General features: G+C 48.3%; 2 protein-coding genes across 4 annotated transcripts in view; one reads left to right on the forward strand and one right to left on the reverse strand.

Annotated features, from left to right (window-relative positions):
- Positions 1 to 17,067, forward strand: part of LOC144601234 (uncharacterized) — a 55,655-nt gene that overhangs the window by 1,549 nt on the left and 37,039 nt on the right. The window contains exons 4-5 of the mRNA XM_078413239.1: positions 12,438 to 12,669; positions 12,993 to 13,232. Of these exons, the coding sequence (XP_078269365.1) occupies positions 12,438 to 12,669; positions 12,993 to 13,232 (472 nt within the window). The remainder of the gene's footprint in view (positions 1 to 12,437; positions 12,670 to 12,992; positions 13,233 to 17,067) is intronic.
- LOC144601024 (uncharacterized) lies at positions 855 to 16,801 on the reverse strand. 3 transcript variants are annotated; one of them, XR_013548222.1, is made up of 5 exons: positions 16,649 to 16,801; positions 12,249 to 13,439; positions 7,813 to 8,061; positions 6,635 to 7,009; positions 855 to 3,314 (listed from the first exon to the last, which is right to left on the reverse strand). XR_013548222.1 is itself a non-coding variant. In XM_078412950.1 (2 exons), exon 2 carries the CDS (start codon positions 13,314 to 13,316, stop codon positions 12,402 to 12,404), a length of 915 nt encoding a protein of 304 aa, XP_078269076.1. In that variant the 5' UTR covers positions 13,317 to 13,439; positions 16,649 to 16,801; the 3' UTR covers positions 9,375 to 12,401. The 3 variants fall into 3 exon arrangements, 1 of the variants encoding a protein (XP_078269076.1); XR_013548221.1 differs by lacking the exon at positions 855 to 3,314 and having other exon boundaries at positions 4,550 to 7,009; XM_078412950.1 differs by lacking the exons at positions 855 to 3,314; positions 6,635 to 7,009; positions 7,813 to 8,061 and having other exon boundaries at positions 9,375 to 13,439.

Raw genomic sequence — 17,067 nt, forward strand, 5'->3', positions numbered from 1 at the left:
TAGTACAGACAGGCCCACGCCAGCGAGCAGCTCTTTCCACCGCGGCAAGCGTTTCAAGAGTGATCCATATCCCTCCATTCCCTGTATATCAATGAGCCTGTCAAAAAGCCTCTTAAACACCCAGTGGCACGGGGTAGAGTTGCTGTCTCACGGTGCTGACTGCAGGTGCTGAATGTACGGAGTTTGCCCATTCTCCCTATGACCTGCTGGGGTTTTCTCCGGGTGCTCCGGTTTCCTTCCACACTCCAAAGACGTGCAGGTTTGTCGGCTTATTGGCTTGGTATAAATGTAAATTGTACCCAGTGATAATAATAATGCATTACATTTATATAGCGCTTTTCATACACTCAAAGACGCTTTACAGGGATTTAAAGAACATAGGGAAGTGAATAAATAGATAAATAAGTAAACGAACAGAGAAAGGAGACAGAGGGTGAGGTGACCTTCAGTGGTTGAAGGCAGTACTGAACAGGTGAGACTTCAGTGATGTTTTGAATGTGGTGAGTGAGGAGGAGTCTCTGACGGTTTGGGGTAGTGAGTTCCATAGGGTGGGAGCAGCGATGGAGAAAGCCCTGTCCCCCCAGGATCTGAGTTTGGTCCGGATGGGGGGGGGATAGGAGATTGGCAGCAGCAGAGCGGAGGGTGCAGGTGGGAGTGTGCCTGTGGAGGAGGTCAGTCAGGTAGGATGGGGCCAGGTTATGGAGGGCTTTGTAGGTCATGAGGAGGATTTTGTACTGGATTCTCTGGGGGATGGGGAGCCAGTGGAGTTTGTAAAGGACGGGGGTGATATGGTCACGGATCGGGGTGTGGGTGAGTAGACGGGCAGCGGAGTTTTGAATGTATTGAAGTTTACTGATGATTTTTGAGGGTGCGCCATAGAGGAGGCTGTTGCAGTAGTCCAGACGGGAGGTGATGAAGGCGTGGATGAGGGTTTCTGCAGCTGTGGAGGAGAGGGATGGACGGAGACGGGCAATGTTTTTGAGGTGGAAGAAGGCTGTCTTTGTGATGTGTTTGTCGAAGGAGAGGGTTTGATCAAAGATGATTCCGGATGTGAGGGGAGGTGGATACTGGGAGACCATCAATATTGAGGATGAAGTTTTGGGTGGATTTGGTGAGCGTTTTTGGACCAATGATGATGATTTCAGATTTGTTGCAGTTGAGTTTGAGGAAATTTGATTGAAGCCAAGATTTTATTTCAGTGATGCAGTTTGTCAGTGTAGAGTGTGTGGTGGTGGAGATTGACTTGGTGGAGATGAGGAGCTGGATATCATCGGCGAAGCAGTGGAAGTTGAGACCATGACGGCGGATTAATTGACCAAGGGGGAACAGGTAGAGGATGAAGAGGAGGGGGCCAAGGACTGAGCCTTGGGGGACACCTTGGGGGAGGGGAGCGGTGTGGGATTTACAGTTGTTAATGGAGATGAACTGGTGCCTGTCAGAGAGGTAAGATTTGAACAAGGATAGGGCTGTGCCGGTGATGTTAAAGGAGGTTTCAAGTCGGGTGAGGAGAATGGAGTGATTTATGGTGTCAAAGGCGGCGCTGAGGTCAAGTAGGATGAGGATGTTGAGGTTGCCAGCGTCGGAGGGGAGGAAAAGGTCGTTTGTGATTTTGAGGAGCGCAGTTTCAGTACAGTGTTTGGAGCGGAATCCGGATTGGAAAGTTTCATACAGGTTATTGGTAGAGGTGGTATTTGAGTTGGGAAGCTACAGCACGTTCCAAAATGTGTGTAGGATAGTGTTAGTGTGGGGATCGCTGGTCTGCGCGGACTCGGTGGGCCGAAGGGCCTGTTTCCACGCTGTATCACTAAAGTCTAAAGTGCACGGGAGCTGCGGGAGCACCAGCAGATACACACCAGAGAGAGACTCTTTGTGTGCGCTGAGTGTGGCAAGGGTTCACCCGCATGTCCAACCTGTGGCAGCACCGGTGTACCCACAGCGGTGAGCGTCCCTTCCCCTGCCCGTCCTGTGGTAAGGGCTTCACCCGCCTGGACCACCTGCTGCACTACTGGTGAGCGCCCCTTCACCTGCCCGCTGTGTGGCAAGGCCTTTGGCCGCACCTCCAGCCTGCTGGCACACCGTGCCTTGAATAGGTGCTGTTTAGGTAGACACAAAATGCTGCAAGGAATGGGTAACGTTTCGGGTCGACTCTTGAATCTTGACCCGAAACATCACCCATTCCTTCACTCCGGAGATGCTGCCTGTCCTGCTGAGTTACTCCAGCAATTTGTGTCCATTTTGTAAACCAACATCTGCAGTTCCTTGTTTTTAAACCATTCTGGTAAACTCTGCACCTGCCCCCAAGCCTCCACATCAGTCCTGTGACGGGGCCATTCTTAGTCATGTGCGTGACCAAAAATATAAAAAATTATGGAATACGTCTCTTCTAATTCTGAAAACATTACAGGTATATTGTTTTGTACTGTATATATGACTTGTATATGTCGAAGTTTATCAAGTGAAATTTTTATTATGCTGACAATGTTTGGGGTCAGAGTATGACTGGTCACGTGTGTGACCTCACACAGAAGCATTTTTTTCATAAGTTAGTTTTACCTGACAAACTGAATTTTAAAAAGCTAGAATGTTCATATCTTTATCAGACATGCATTATAGTTCTGCAGGAAGGAAAATTGCAATGAATAAGATTAATCTCTTACAATAATTTTTTAATGTATTACTTTATGCGATGATGCCTGGTCACGTGTGTGACATTTTGGTTGTCACGTGTGTGACATGACATGCATGGTGGAAATATGTACAGCTATGGCAGCATCTGGGTAGTGGATACCAGGTACTAAACAAGACATAACTAAACAAGACATAAACAAGACATAATAGTTATTGCTATTCATGATTTTAACTAATTAAGACAAAAGAAGAAAGGTGTTATTGTTTCAAAGTTTATACATAACAAGAAAGAAAATGTATGACTTTCATACCGAGTTTGACATGAAGTTTGCAATAAATTTCTTTGCCAGGTTGCTGATTACCTCCTTTTTCCTGGGTGACCTGGGTAGAAGCTTTTCAGTTTTCTTAGTTGCTCTTCCCGGAGTCTGTGGACTCTTATTGGCTTTCTGTGCAGCTTCTGGTAATTTTGTTTTGAGTTTGTTTTCACATGACTTTAGCTTTTTTACAGCAGCAGCTTTGCGATATGCAGTCATCTGCCACTTTGTTGTTTTTTATAAGCATTTCTTGCGTCGTGCTTCCACTCGTTGACTCTCCTTGGAAGAAAAGTCAGGATCTTGTTGTTTCCGTTTTGCTCGAAGTCTCCTCATTTTCTCTGCTGAAGTCATTGGTCTTTTGGTTACGGGAGCCTATCATCCATCCATGGTGTTTGTAATTCAATCACATTCATGTAAAAGCAGTATTAAAGTAAAACAGTTCCTAAAATACTCCAGAATATTATATTAACACAACATCATGCAGTGTAGTCATAGTCATTTTTGACTACCATGAACATCAAATGATGTAGATGTACTGTTTATTTTTATGTTGGTTCAATTAATGTGTTACCCTTAAAAGAAATTAAGGTACCTACATGTACACATACATTCTAATATTTATTTATTTATTATTTCATATTTCAGATACAGCGCGGAAACAGGCCTTTTTGGCCCACCAAGTCCGCGCCGCCCAGCGATCCCCGCATACTAACACTATCCTACACACAATAGGGACAATTTTTACATTTACCCAGTCATTTAACCTACATACCTGTACGTCTTTGGAGTGTGGGAGGAAACCGAAGATCTCGGAGAAAACCCACGCAGGTCACGGGGAGAACGTACAAACTCCTTACAGTACAGCACCCGTAGTCAGGATCGAACCTGAGTCTCCGGCGCTGCATTCGCTGACTGCAGGTGCTGAATGTACGGAGTTTGCCCATTCTCCCTATGACCTGCTGGGGTTTTCTCCGGGTGCTCCGGTTTCCTTCCACACTCCAAAGACGTGCAGGTTTGTCGGCTTATTGGCTTGGTATAAATGTAAATTGTACCCAGTGATAATAATAATGCATTACATTTATATAGCGCTTTTCATACACTCAAAGACGCTTTACAGGGATTTAAAGAACATAGGGAAGTGAATAAATAGATAAATAAGTAAACGAACAGAGAAAGGAGACAGAGGGTGAGGTGACCTTCAGTGGTTGAAGGCAGTACTGAACAGGTGAGACTTCAGTGATGTTTTGAATGTGGTGAGTGAGGAGGAGTCTCTGACGGTTTGGGGTAGTGAGTTCCATAGGGTGGGAGCAGCGATGGAGAAAGCCCTGTCCCCCCAGGATCTGAGTTTGGTCCGGATGGGGGGGGGATAGGAGATTGGCAGCAGCAGAGCGGAGGGTGCAGGTGGGAGTGTGCCTGTGGAGGAGGTCAGTCAGGTAGGATGGGGCCAGGTTATGGAGGGCTTTGTAGGTCATGAGGAGGATTTTGTACTGGATTCTCTGGGGGATGGGGAGCCAGTGGAGTTTGTAAAGGACGGGGGTGATATGGTCACGGATCGGGGTGTGGGTGAGTAGACGGGCAGCGGAGTTTTGAATGTATTGAAGTTTACTGATGATTTTTGAGGGTGCGCCATAGAGGAGGCTGTTGCAGTAGTCCAGACGGGAGGTGATGAAGGCGTGGATGAGGGTTTCTGCAGCTGTGGAGGAGAGGGATGGACGGAGACGGGCAATGTTTTTGAGGTGGAAGAAGGCTGTCTTTGTGATGTGTTTGTCGAAGGAGAGGGTTTGATCAAAGATGATTCCGGATGTGAGGGGAGGTGGATACTGGGAGACCATCAATATTGAGGATGAAGTTTTGGGTGGATTTGGTGAGCGTTTTTGGACCAATGATGATGATTTCAGATTTGTTGCAGTTGAGTTTGAGGAAATTTGATTGAAGCCAAGATTTTATTTCAGTGATGCAGTTTGTCAGTGTAGAGTGTGTGGTGGTGGAGATTGACTTGGTGGAGATGAGGAGCTGGATATCATCGGCGAAGCAGTGGAAGTTGAGACCATGACGGCGGATTAATTGACCAAGGGGGAACAGGTAGAGGATGAAGAGGAGGGGGCCAAGGACTGAGCCTTGGGGGACACCTTGGGGGAGGGGAGCGGTGTGGGATTTACAGTTGTTAATGGAGATGAACTGGTGCCTGTCAGAGAGGTAAGATTTGAACAAGGATAGGGCTGTGCCGGTGATGTTAAAGGAGGTTTCAAGTCGGGTGAGGAGAATGGAGTGATTTATGGTGTCAAAGGCGGCGCTGAGGTCAAGTAGGATGAGGATGTTGAGGTTGCCAGCGTCGGAGGGGAGGAAAAGGTCGTTTGTGATTTTGAGGAGCGCAGTTTCAGTACAGTGTTTGGAGCGGAATCCGGATTGGAAAGTTTCATACAGGTTATTGGTAGAGGTGGTATTTGAGTTGGGAAGCTACAGCACGTTCCAAAATGTGTGTAGGATAGTGTTAGTGTGGGGATCGCTGGTCTGCGCGGACTCGGTGGGCCGAAGGGCCTGTTTCCACGCTGTATCACTAAAGTCTAAAGTGCACGGGAGCTGCGGGAGCACCAGCAGATACACACCAGAGAGAGACTCTTTGTGTGCGCTGAGTGTGGCAAGGGTTCACCCGCATGTCCAACCTGTGGCAGCACCGGTGTACCCACAGCGGTGAGCGTCCCTTCCCCTGCCCGTCCTGTGGTAAGGGCTTCACCCGCCTGGACCACCTGCTGCACTACTGGTGAGCGCCCCTTCACCTGCCCGCTGTGTGGCAAGGCCTTTGGCCGCACCTCCAGCCTGCTGGCACACCGTGCCTTGAATAGGTGCTGTTTAGGTAGACACAAAATGCTGCAAGGAATGGGTAACGTTTCGGGTCGACTCTTGAATCTTGACCCGAAACATCACCCATTCCTTCACTCCGGAGATGCTGCCTGTCCTGCTGAGTTACTCCAGCAATTTGTGTCCATTTTGTAAACCAACATCTGCAGTTCCTTGTTTTTAAACCATTCTGGTAAACTCTGCACCTGCCCCCAAGCCTCCACATCAGTCCTGTGACGGGGCCATTCTTAGTCATGTGCGTGACCAAAAATATAAAAAATTATGGAATACGTCTCTTCTAATTCTGAAAACATTACAGGTATATTGTTTTGTACTGTATATATGACTTGTATATGTCGAAGTTTATCAAGTGAAATTTTTATTATGCTGACAATGTTTGGGGTCAGAGTATGACTGGTCACGTGTGTGACCTCACACAGAAGCATTTTTTTCATAAGTTAGTTTTACCTGACAAACTGAATTTTAAAAAGCTAGAATGTTCATATCTTTATCAGACATGCATTATAGTTCTGCAGGAAGGAAAATTGCAATGAATAAGATTAATCTCTTACAATAATTTTTTAATGTATTACTTTATGCGATGATGCCTGGTCACGTGTGTGACATTTTGGTTGTCACGTGTGTGACATGACATGCATGGTGGAAATATGTACAGCTATGGCAGCATCTGGGTAGTGGATACCAGGTACTAAACAAGACATAACTAAACAAGACATAAACAAGACATAATAGTTATTGCTATTCATGATTTTAACTAATTAAGACAAAAGAAGAAAGGTGTTATTGTTTCAAAGTTTATACATAACAAGAAAGAAAATGTATGACTTTCATACCGAGTTTGACATGAAGTTTGCAATAAATTTCTTTGCCAGGTTGCTGATTACCTCCTTTTTCCTGGGTGACCTGGGTAGAAGCTTTTCAGTTTTCTTAGTTGCTCTTCCCGGAGTCTGTGGACTCTTATTGGCTTTCTGTGCAGCTTCTGGTAATTTTGTTTTGAGTTTGTTTTCACATGACTTTAGCTTTTTTACAGCAGCAGCTTTGCGATATGCAGTCATCTGCCACTTTGTTGTTTTTTATAAGCATTTCTTGCGTCGTGCTTCCACTCGTTGACTCTCCTTGGAAGAAAAGTCAGGATCTTGTTGTTTCCGTTTTGCTCGAAGTCTCCTCATTTTCTCTGCTGAAGTCATTGGTCTTTTGGTTACGGGAGCCTATCATCCATCCATGGTGTTTGTAATTCAATCACATTCATGTAAAAGCAGTATTAAAGTAAAACAGTTCCTAAAATACTCCAGAATATTATATTAACACAACATCATGCAGTGTAGTCATAGTCATTTTTGACTACCATGAACATCAAATGATGTAGATGTACTGTTTATTTTTATGTTGGTTCAATTAATGTGTTACCCTTAAAAGAAATTAAGGTACCTACATGTACACATACATTCTAATATTTATTTATTTATTATTTCATATTTCAGATACAGCGCGGAAACAGGCCTTTTTGGCCCACCAAGTCCGCGCCGCCCAGCGATCCCCGCATACTAACACTATCCTACACACAATAGGGACAATTTTTACATTTACCCAGTCATTTAACCTACATACCTGTACGTCTTTGGAGTGTGGGAGGAAACCGAAGATCTCGGAGAAAACCCACGCAGGTCACGGGGAGAACGTACAAACTCCTTACAGTACAGCACCCGTAGTCAGGATCGAACCTGAGTCTCCGGCGCTGCATTCGCTGTAAAGCAGCAACTCTACCGTTGCGCCACCGTGCCGCCCTAATCTTAGCTAATTACTGAGTATCTATTTGAACTGTGTAAATTAATTTATCTTGACATCTCTGATGTCTTTAAATATCTAATTCAATAGTTTCTTGTATGAGAATGCTCGCTTATAAAAATACATATTCATCACATTGCACATGATTTACATATAATCATTGAACAAATTCCATATAATTAAATCTTTTAACATTTAAAATCAACTGCATGTGTAAAATGCTCACCTTCATTTTTCAGCTCTAAACAGGTCAGAAATGTCCAGCAGTCGTGAAGAGTTTGTACAGGTGCATCCAATTGCCCAGCAGACACATGACCAGCTCATACAGTGTACTTTGTGTGGTATTTTGGTAATGTGTGGTAACCACATGTGGGCCAAGTACTAGACACTGGCATAACGTACAATGACTTCATTGTTTCAAAGATCACATTCCTGCAATGACTGAGTGGACGATACCATTACATTTATGGGTAATCTGGTCAGGAAGAGGAGCAAGGATGGGTATAAACAGAGTGCATTCATGGATTGCCTTGCCACACACGTGACCACGAATGCCACACATTCATTGCCTTGCCACACACGTGACCACGAATGCCACCACTTGGTCACGTGTGTGACCAATGAATTAGAAACATAGAAAATAGGTGCAGGAGTAGGCCTTTCGAGCCTGCACCGCCATTCAATATGATCACGGCTGATCATCCAGCTCAGTAACCTGTACCTGCCTTCTCTCCATACCCCCTGATCCCTTTAGCCACAAGGGCCACATCTAACACCCTCTTAAATATAACCAATGAACTGGCCTCAACTACCTTCTGTGGCAGAGAATTCCACAGACTCGCCACTCTGTGTGAAGAAATGTTTTCTCATCTCGGTCCTAAAAGACTTCCCCCTTATCCTTAAGCTGTGACCCCTGGTTCTGGACTCCCCCAACATGGGGAACAATCTTCCCGCATCTAGCCTCTCCAACCCCTTAAGAATTTTATATGTTTCTATAAGATCCCCCCTCAGTCTTCTAAATTCCAGCGAGTACAAGCCTAGTCTATCCAGTCTTTCTTCATTTGAAAGTCCCTCCATCCCAGGGATAAATCTGGTGAACCTTCTCTGTACTCCCTCTAAGGCAAGAACGTCATTCCTCAGATTAGGAGACCAAAACTGCACACAATACTCCAGGTGCGGTCTCACCAATGCCCTGTACAACTCCAGTAGAACCTCCCTGCTCCTAAACTCAAATCCTCTTGCTATGAATGCCAACATACCATTCGTTTTCTTCACTGCCTGCTGCACCTGTACGCTTCCTTTCAATGACTGGTGCACCATGACACCCAGGTCACGTTGCATCTCCCCTTCTCCTAATCGGTCACCATTCAGGTAATACTCTGCTTTCCTGTTCTTGCCGCCAAAGTGGATAACCTCACATTTATCCACATTATATTGCATCTGCCATGCATTTGCCCACTCGCCTAATCTATCCAAGTCACTCTGCAGCCTCCTAGCATCCTCCTCGCACCCATCCTCCTGCCACCCAGCTTCGTGTCATCCGCAAACTTAGAGATGTTGCATTCAATTCCCTCGTCCAAATCATTAATATACACTAAATAACTGGGGTCCCAGCACTGAGCCTTGCAGTACCCCACTAGTCACTACTTTTAGTAGTGAAGTCTTTTAGGATGGAGATGAGAAAACATTTCTTCACACAGAGAGTGGTGAGTCTGTGGAATTCTCTGCCACAGAAGGTAGTTGAGGCCAGTTCATTGGCTATATTTAAGAGGGAGTTAGATGTGGCCCTTTTTGCTAAAGGGATCAGGGGGTATAGAGAGAAGGCAGGTACAGGCTACTGAGCTGGATGATCAGCCATGATCATATTGAATGGCGGTGCAGGCTCAAAGGGCCGAATGGCCTACTCCTCCACCTATTTTCTATGTATCTACCTGCCATTCCGAAAAGGACCCGTTTATTCCTACTCTTTGCTTCCTGTCCGCCAACCAATTTTCTATCCACCTCAACACTGAACCCTCAATACCGTGTGCTTTAAGTTTGTACACCAATCTCCTATGTGGGACCTTGTCGAAGGCCTTCTGAAAGTCCAGATACAACACATCGACTGGTTCTCCCTTATCCACTCTACTTGTTACATCCTCAAAAAATTCTATAAGATTCGTCAGACATGATTTGCCTTTTGTAAATCCATGCTGACTTTGTCCGATTTCACCACTCTCCAAATGTGATGCTATCACATCTTTAATAACTGACTCTAGCATTTTCCCCACTACCGATGTTAGGCTAACTGGTCTATAATTCCCCGTTTTCTCTCTCCCTCCCTTTTTAAAAAGTGGGGTTACATTAGCTACCCTCCAGTCCTCAGGAACTACGCCAGAATCTAAAGAGTTTTGAAAAATTATCACTAATGCATCCACTATTTCTGAGGCTACTTCCTTAAGCACTCTGGGATGCAGCCTATCTGGCCCTGGGGATTTATCTGCCTTTAATCCATTTAATTTACCTAACACCACTTCCCGACTAACCTGGATTTCCCCTCAGTTCCTCCATCTCATTAGACCACCGGTCCCCCGCTATTTCCGGCAGACGGTTTAGTGAAGACAGAACCAAAGTATTTGTTCAATTGGTCTGCCATCTCCTTGTTCCCTATGATCAATTCACCTGTTTCCGACTGCAAGGGACCTACATTTGCCTTAACTAATCTTTTTCTCTTGACATATCTATAAAAGTTTTTGCAGTCTGTTTTTATGTTCCTTGCCAGTTTTCCCTCATAATCTATTTTCCCTTTCCTAATTAAGCCCTTTGTCCTCCTCTGCTGGACTCTGAATTTCTCCCAGTCCTCTGGTATGCTACTTTTTTTGGCTAATCTGTATGCTTCATCTTTTGTTTTAATACTATCCTTGATTTCCCTTGTTAGCCACGGATGCACTACCTTTCCTGGTTTGTTCTTTTGCCAAACTGGGCTGAACACTTGCTGTAGTTCATCCATGCGACCTTTAAATGCCTTCCATTGCATGTTCACCGTCAACCCTTTCAGCATCAATCGCCAGTCTATCTTGGACAATTCACGCCTCATACTCTCAAAGTTACCTTTCTTTAAGTTCAGAACACTTGTTTCTGTATTGACTTTGTCACTCTCCATCCTAATGAAGAACTCCACCATATTATGATCACTCTTGCCCAAGGGGCCTCGCACAACAAGACTGCTAACTAACCTTTCCTCATTACTCAATACCCAGTCTAGAATGGCCTGCTCTCTCGTTGGTTCCTCGACATGTTGGTTTAGAAAATCATCTCGCAAACATTCCAAGAAATCCTCTTCCTCAGCACCCCTGCCAGTTTAGTTCACCCAATCTATATGTAGATTGAAGTCACCCATTATAACTTCTGCACCTTTGGTGCATGCATTTCTAATTTCCTGCTTGATGCCATCCCCAACCTCACTACTGCTGTTAGGTGGCCAGTACACAACTCCCACTAGCGTTTTCTGCCCCTTAATGTTTCGCAGCTCTACCCATATCGATTCCACATCCTCCGAGCTAATGTCCTTCCTTTCCATTGCGTTAATCTCCTCTCTAACCAGCAACGCTACCCCACCTCCTTTTCCTTTCTGTCTATCCCGCCTGAATATAGAATATCCCTGGATGTTGAGCTCCGAGCCTTGGTCACGCTGGAGCCATGTCTCCGTAATCCCAACTATATCATAATCATTAATAACTATCTCCACATTTAATTCATCCACCTTATTCCGAATACTCCTTGCATTGAGACACAACGCCCAATCTTCTGGGTTCCCACTACTCTTTGCTATCTTATACATCTTTTCTTTTAATTTTATTCTATCTCTAACTTCCCTTGTCAGCCATGGTTGCATCTTACTCCACTTAGAATCTTTCTTCTTCTTTGGAATGAAATAATCCTGCATCTTCTGGATTATGCCCAGAAATTCCTGCCATTGCTATTCCACCGTCATTCCTGCTAGGATCCTTTTCCATTTGACCTTGGCCAGCTCCTCTCTCATGCCTTCATAGTCCCCTTTGTTCAACTGCAACACTGACATTCCTGGTTTAACCTTCTCCCTCTCAAATTGCAGATTAAAACGAATCATATTATGGTCACTACCTCCAAAAGTTCCTCTACCTTGAGCTCCCTTATTAAATCTGGTTAATTGAACAACACTAAATCCAGAATTGCCATCTTCCTTGTAGGCTCTGGTATTAGCTGCTCTAAGAATCCATCTCGGAGGCACTCTACAAACTCCCTTTCTCGGGGTCCAGAACCAACCTGATTTTCGCAGTCTACCAGCATATTGAAATCCCCCATAACCACAGTGGCATTACCTTTGTTACATGCCAATTTTAACTCCTGCTGCAACTTACACCCTATATCCAGGCTACTGTTTGGGGGTCTGTAGATAACTCCCATTAGTGCCTTCTTACCTTTACAATTCCTCAACTCGATCCACAGTGACTCTACATCGTCAGTCCCTTTTGTCACCCCTCGCAAGGGACTGAATTTCATCCCTCACCAACAGAGCTACCCCACCTCCTCTACCCACCTGCCTGTCCTTTCTATAGAACGAATAGGCCTGAATATTCAGTTCCCATCCTGATCCTTGTGCAGCCACGTCTCTGTAGTCCCCACAATGTCATATCTTCTCACCCGTGTGCACCCACCGGTGCTGCCTCAGCCCGCTGCAAATTCAAAAAGCTCTTGCCACAGGTGGAGCAGCCAAAGGGGCGTTCTCCCGTGTGCGCCCGCTGGTGGGGTTCCAGCGGGCATGGCCGATGCCAGGCCTTGCCACACACGTCGCACTCATAACGATTCCCCTTGTCGGGCCGCTCCACTCAGCGGGCTGGGGATGGAACGGTCGCCGGCGTGCACCCGCTGGTGTTTCAGCAGGTTGGAGGACTGGGTGAAGCTCTTGCCGCACTGGGCGCAGGTGAAGGGGCGCTCGCCGGTGTGGATGCGCTGGTGCCTCAGCAGATCTTTGTTGCGGGTGAAGCCCTTGCCGCACTGGGCGCAGGTGGCGGGGCACTCGCCGGTGTGGGTGCTCTGGTGCTGCAGCAGGCTGTTGGAGCGGGTGAAGCCCTTGCCACACTGGGCGCAGGTGAAGGGGCGCTCGCCGGTGTGGGTGTGCCGGTGCTCCAGTAGGCTGTCGGAGCGTGTGAAGCCCTTGCCGCAGTCGGAGCAGACGAAGGGCCGCTCACCGCTGTGCACCCGCCGGTGCCGCCTCAGCGCCGTCAACTGGGCAAAGCTCTTGCCGCAGGTGGAGCAGGTGAAGGGCTTCTCGCCCGTGTGCACCTGCCGGTGCTGCCTCAGCCCCGACGACTGGGCAAAGCTCTTGCCACAGGTGGTGCAGTCAAAGGGCTTCTCGCCCGTGTGCACCCGCCGGTGTTCTCTCAGTGCCGACGACCTGGCAAAGCACTTGCCGCAGTTGGAGCAGCCAAAGGGCTTCTCGCCTGTGTGCACCTGCCGGTGGATTTTCAGGGCATTTGTCGTCTTGAAGCGCTTGATGCAGTCGGAGCAGCCAAAGGGCCTCTCGTCAGAGTGCACGCGGTTGTGCTCCAGCAGGTTCCCGTAGCAGATGAAGTTTTTGCCGCATTCCGAGCAATCAAAGGGGCGTTCTCCCGTGTGCGCCCGCCGGTGGGTCTCCAGCAGGCACGGGTGCTGCCAGGCCTTGCCACACACGTCGCATTCATAATGCTTCTCCTTGTTGGGCCCCTCCATGTGGTCCACCACTGAAGCTCAGCCCGCACACCGAGCAGATGGGAGGGGGCTCACCTGCACCGTGGTGCCCTCAATGGCCACTCACGTCACCGTCTCTCCGTCCACAGCAACGGCTCCTAAACCCTGCAGGAGGGGAACACAGAGGGTCAACAAGCTGGCAAACAGGACATTACAAACACGTGAACATCACTAGTGCTTGAAGGGGTTTAAGGGGGTGAGGGGGTCACAGGGAGAGTGGGGGAGAAGGGGGTGTGGGGGGGATGAGAGATGGGGAGGGAGGGTCAGAGGTGAGGGGGAAGTGAGGGGTGGGATGAGGGGGGGAGGGTGGGGGTCGAGAGGTGAGGGGGTAAGTGGGGGATGGAGGGGCCGAAGGGGGTGAGGGGGCGCCGCACTGACCGAGGGGTGCCGAGCATCCGGGCACAGTGCCGAACCGCCCTCCTGCCCCGACTGCAGCAAGGACTTCACCCGCTCAGACTTTTCGTCCTATCATTATTTTTACTGTGTTTTAAATAGTTTGTGTTAATGTTCTCTGGTTTGTTTTATGTGGGGGTGAGGTCGGGGGAAACGTTTTTTCAATCTCTTACCTTGCCGGAGATGCGATTGTTTTCCGGATCGGATCCCCGGTCGCACTGCGGCCTAACGTCATGGAGCTGGTCGCCTTCCTCGAGACTGAATTGGAGCCCCACTGTGGGGCCCTGGACTTACCATCAGAGCCTGCAATCCCTTACCTGGGATCGAAGCTCCAACTGCGGCCTGCGGATTTCAACACCGAGGAGCTCGCAGTCTCTGGTAGGGACTGATGTCGGGAAGCTCCAAGTCGCAGGAGGTTCCCAGGGACTGAGCTCCCCCGATGCAGGAGCTTGATCGCCCCGATGCAGAAGGCCCGACGGAAGGTTCAAGTGCCCCGACCATGGGACGATAAAGAAGGGAAGAGATTGAACATTCTTTTTCGCCTTCCATCACAGTGTGGAATGTGGAGGAATTAAATTCATCGTATGTTGCAAAACATACATGGCTAATAAAGTATGATTACGAGTAGGCCATTCAGCCCTTTTAGCTAGCAGCACCATTCATTATGATCATGGCTAATCATCCACAATCAGTACCCCGTTCCTGCTTTCTCTCCATATCCCTTGGTTTCCGTTAGCCCTGAGAGCTAAATCTAAGTCTCTTTTGAAAACATCCAGTGCATCAGCCTCCACTGCCTTCTTTGGCAGAGAATTCCACAGGTTCACATCTCTGGGTGAAAAAGTTTTTGCTCATCTCAATCCTAAATGGCAGACCCCTTATTCCTAAACTGTGATCCCTGGTTCTGGACCACCAAACATTGGGAACATTTATCCTGCATCTACCCTGTCCAATCCTTTCATAATTTTAAATGTTTCTAGGTCCCCTCTCCTTCTAAATTCCAGCGAATACAAGCCCAGTTGACCCGTTCTTTCAGTCCCTTCATCCCGGGAATTAACCTGGTGAACCTACCACAATAGCAAGAATGTAGTTCCCTCAAATTTGGAGACCAAAATTGCCACAATATTGCACACAGGACAACACCACCGCCTGGCAGCACCTTGAGATAGGCATAATGGCGGGCTGTACCATCTCTCCTCTGATGTTTACCATGGCAATGGAGCTAATCATTCGAGCATCACGATGGGTAGTCGGAGGGGAACGCTTGAAGAGTGGGCTGCGTCTTCCCCCAATCGGGGCGTACATGGATGACATGACTACTATAACAACAACAAAAGCATGCACCAAACGCCTGCTGGATAAACTCCAGGAAAACATCAGATGGGCACGAATGGAGATTAAACCCAGCAAATCCTGCAGTATATCCATTGTCAAAGGCCGGCTGACTGACGAAAGGTTCCGCATCAACAACAAGACAATACCAACTGTCCTGGAGAAGCCTGTCAAAAGCCTCGAGCGATGGTACACCGCACACCTCAAGGACGCAGAGCCGGTGGAACAACTCAGGCAGGATACAATCAGTGGCCTCAAGCAAATCAACAACACTGCTCTCCCAGGGAAGCTGAAGCTTTGGTGCCTTCAATTCGGTCTGCTGCCCCGACTCATGTGGCCAATTACCATCTACGAGGTCACTTTATCCCATATCAAACAGCTGGAGAGACTTGTGAACTCACAAGTGAGGAAGTGGCTTGGGCTACCGAGATGCCTTAGCAGCATAGGACTCTATGGGAATGGAGCCCTCTCACTGCCAGTCTCAAGCCTGGTGGAGGAATTCAAATGCGCCAAAGCAAGGCTGGACATGACACTAACAGAATCCCGGGACCCAATAGTTAGAGGTGTCGCTCCAACCCTAGCAACAGGGAAGAAATGGACTCCAGCAGCAGTGGTACAGGATGCAAAATCTGCCCTCCGACACCAGGACATAGTGGGCCATGTCCAACAAGGCCGAGGGGGCTTTGGCCTGGGAGCAATGAAACCTACCTGGCAAAAGGCTACTCCAGCTGAACATCGGCACCTGGTAGTGGAGGAGGTGCGCCGCCAAGAAGAAGCAGCCAGGTGTGCCAAAGCCATATCTCAAGCCAAGCAAGGCCGCTGGATGAGGTGGGATGGCATTGAGAGGAGGAAGTTCACATGGAGTGAGCTGTGGAACATGGAGTCAAGTATGTTCAGCTTTATTATCAGAGCCACTTATGATGTCCTATGATTAGTCCTACTAATCAATTCCAAGTGCAGTCTCACCAGGGCCCTGTACAACTGCAGTAGGACTTCCTTGCCCTGAAACTCAAATCCTCTTGCAATGATGGCCAACATGCCATTAATGTTTTTCACTGCCCGCTGTACCTGCATGCTTACTTTCAGGGACTGATGTACAAGCACACCCAGGTCGCGTTGCGCCTACCCTTCTCCTAATATTGGCTCATTACCGTTCCGTGAACCAAGATACAGGTGCCGGGGTTATGGGGAGAAGGCAGGAGAATGGGGTTAGTAAGGAGAGATAGATCGTCGATTGAATAGCGGAGAAAAACTGATGGGCCGAATGGCCCAATTCTGCTCCTGTCCTTATGACCTTATACAGGGAGAAACCTTGTCTCCGCGCTGGACTCACATAGGTCTTGTGCTCAGCGTAATTCCCTTTATCCCGTATCTGTACACTACAGCCGGATCGATTGTAATCGTGTGCTGCCTTTCTGCTGCCTGGTTAGCATGCAACAAAAAAGCACCTCGGTACACGTGACAATAAACTAAACCCAACCCTCCCGCCGCCTGGGGGCGCGAGGGCCGGATGACCAGAGACGCTGCACCGCGGCCTCCCGCCGCCAGGGGGCGCGGCCCTCGGAGGCTAGAGGTCTCCCAGATTCACTCACATCCCACTCCTCGGATCGCCGGCCGCAGGATCACCCTCGGGAAGGGAGGAGGGGGTTTGGGAGATGCGGCGCGCCGACAACGACGGCTGTTCCACACCTGAGCTCCTGGCTCTGAGCGAGCGGAAGCCTCGTCCTATCAGTCGTGGCGACGTACCGGCCCGCCCCACCCCACGTGACCGGCGATCAGGTATCCCGCCCCCACATTGACGAGCTGCGCCTGTAGTCAACGGGAGCAGGTTTCGCCTCCCCGATTATTACGTCACAAAACCCAGGTACCGCCCCATCCCGGTGTCCGACCAATCAGAACGCGTCTCCCCCACCGGCGCAGGTGAGCGCGTCCTATAGGTCGAGTCACCCGCACTTGCACCGGTCGCCACGGCCTCCCCCCAGAAGGGGGGTGTGTTGGGGGGGGGTTGAGG

The sequence above is a fragment of the Rhinoraja longicauda genome, chromosome 16 (genome assembly GCF_053455715.1).
Source record: "Rhinoraja longicauda isolate Sanriku21f chromosome 16, sRhiLon1.1, whole genome shotgun sequence".
Classification (NCBI taxonomy): Eukaryota; Metazoa; Chordata; class Chondrichthyes; order Rajiformes; family Arhynchobatidae; genus Rhinoraja; species Rhinoraja longicauda.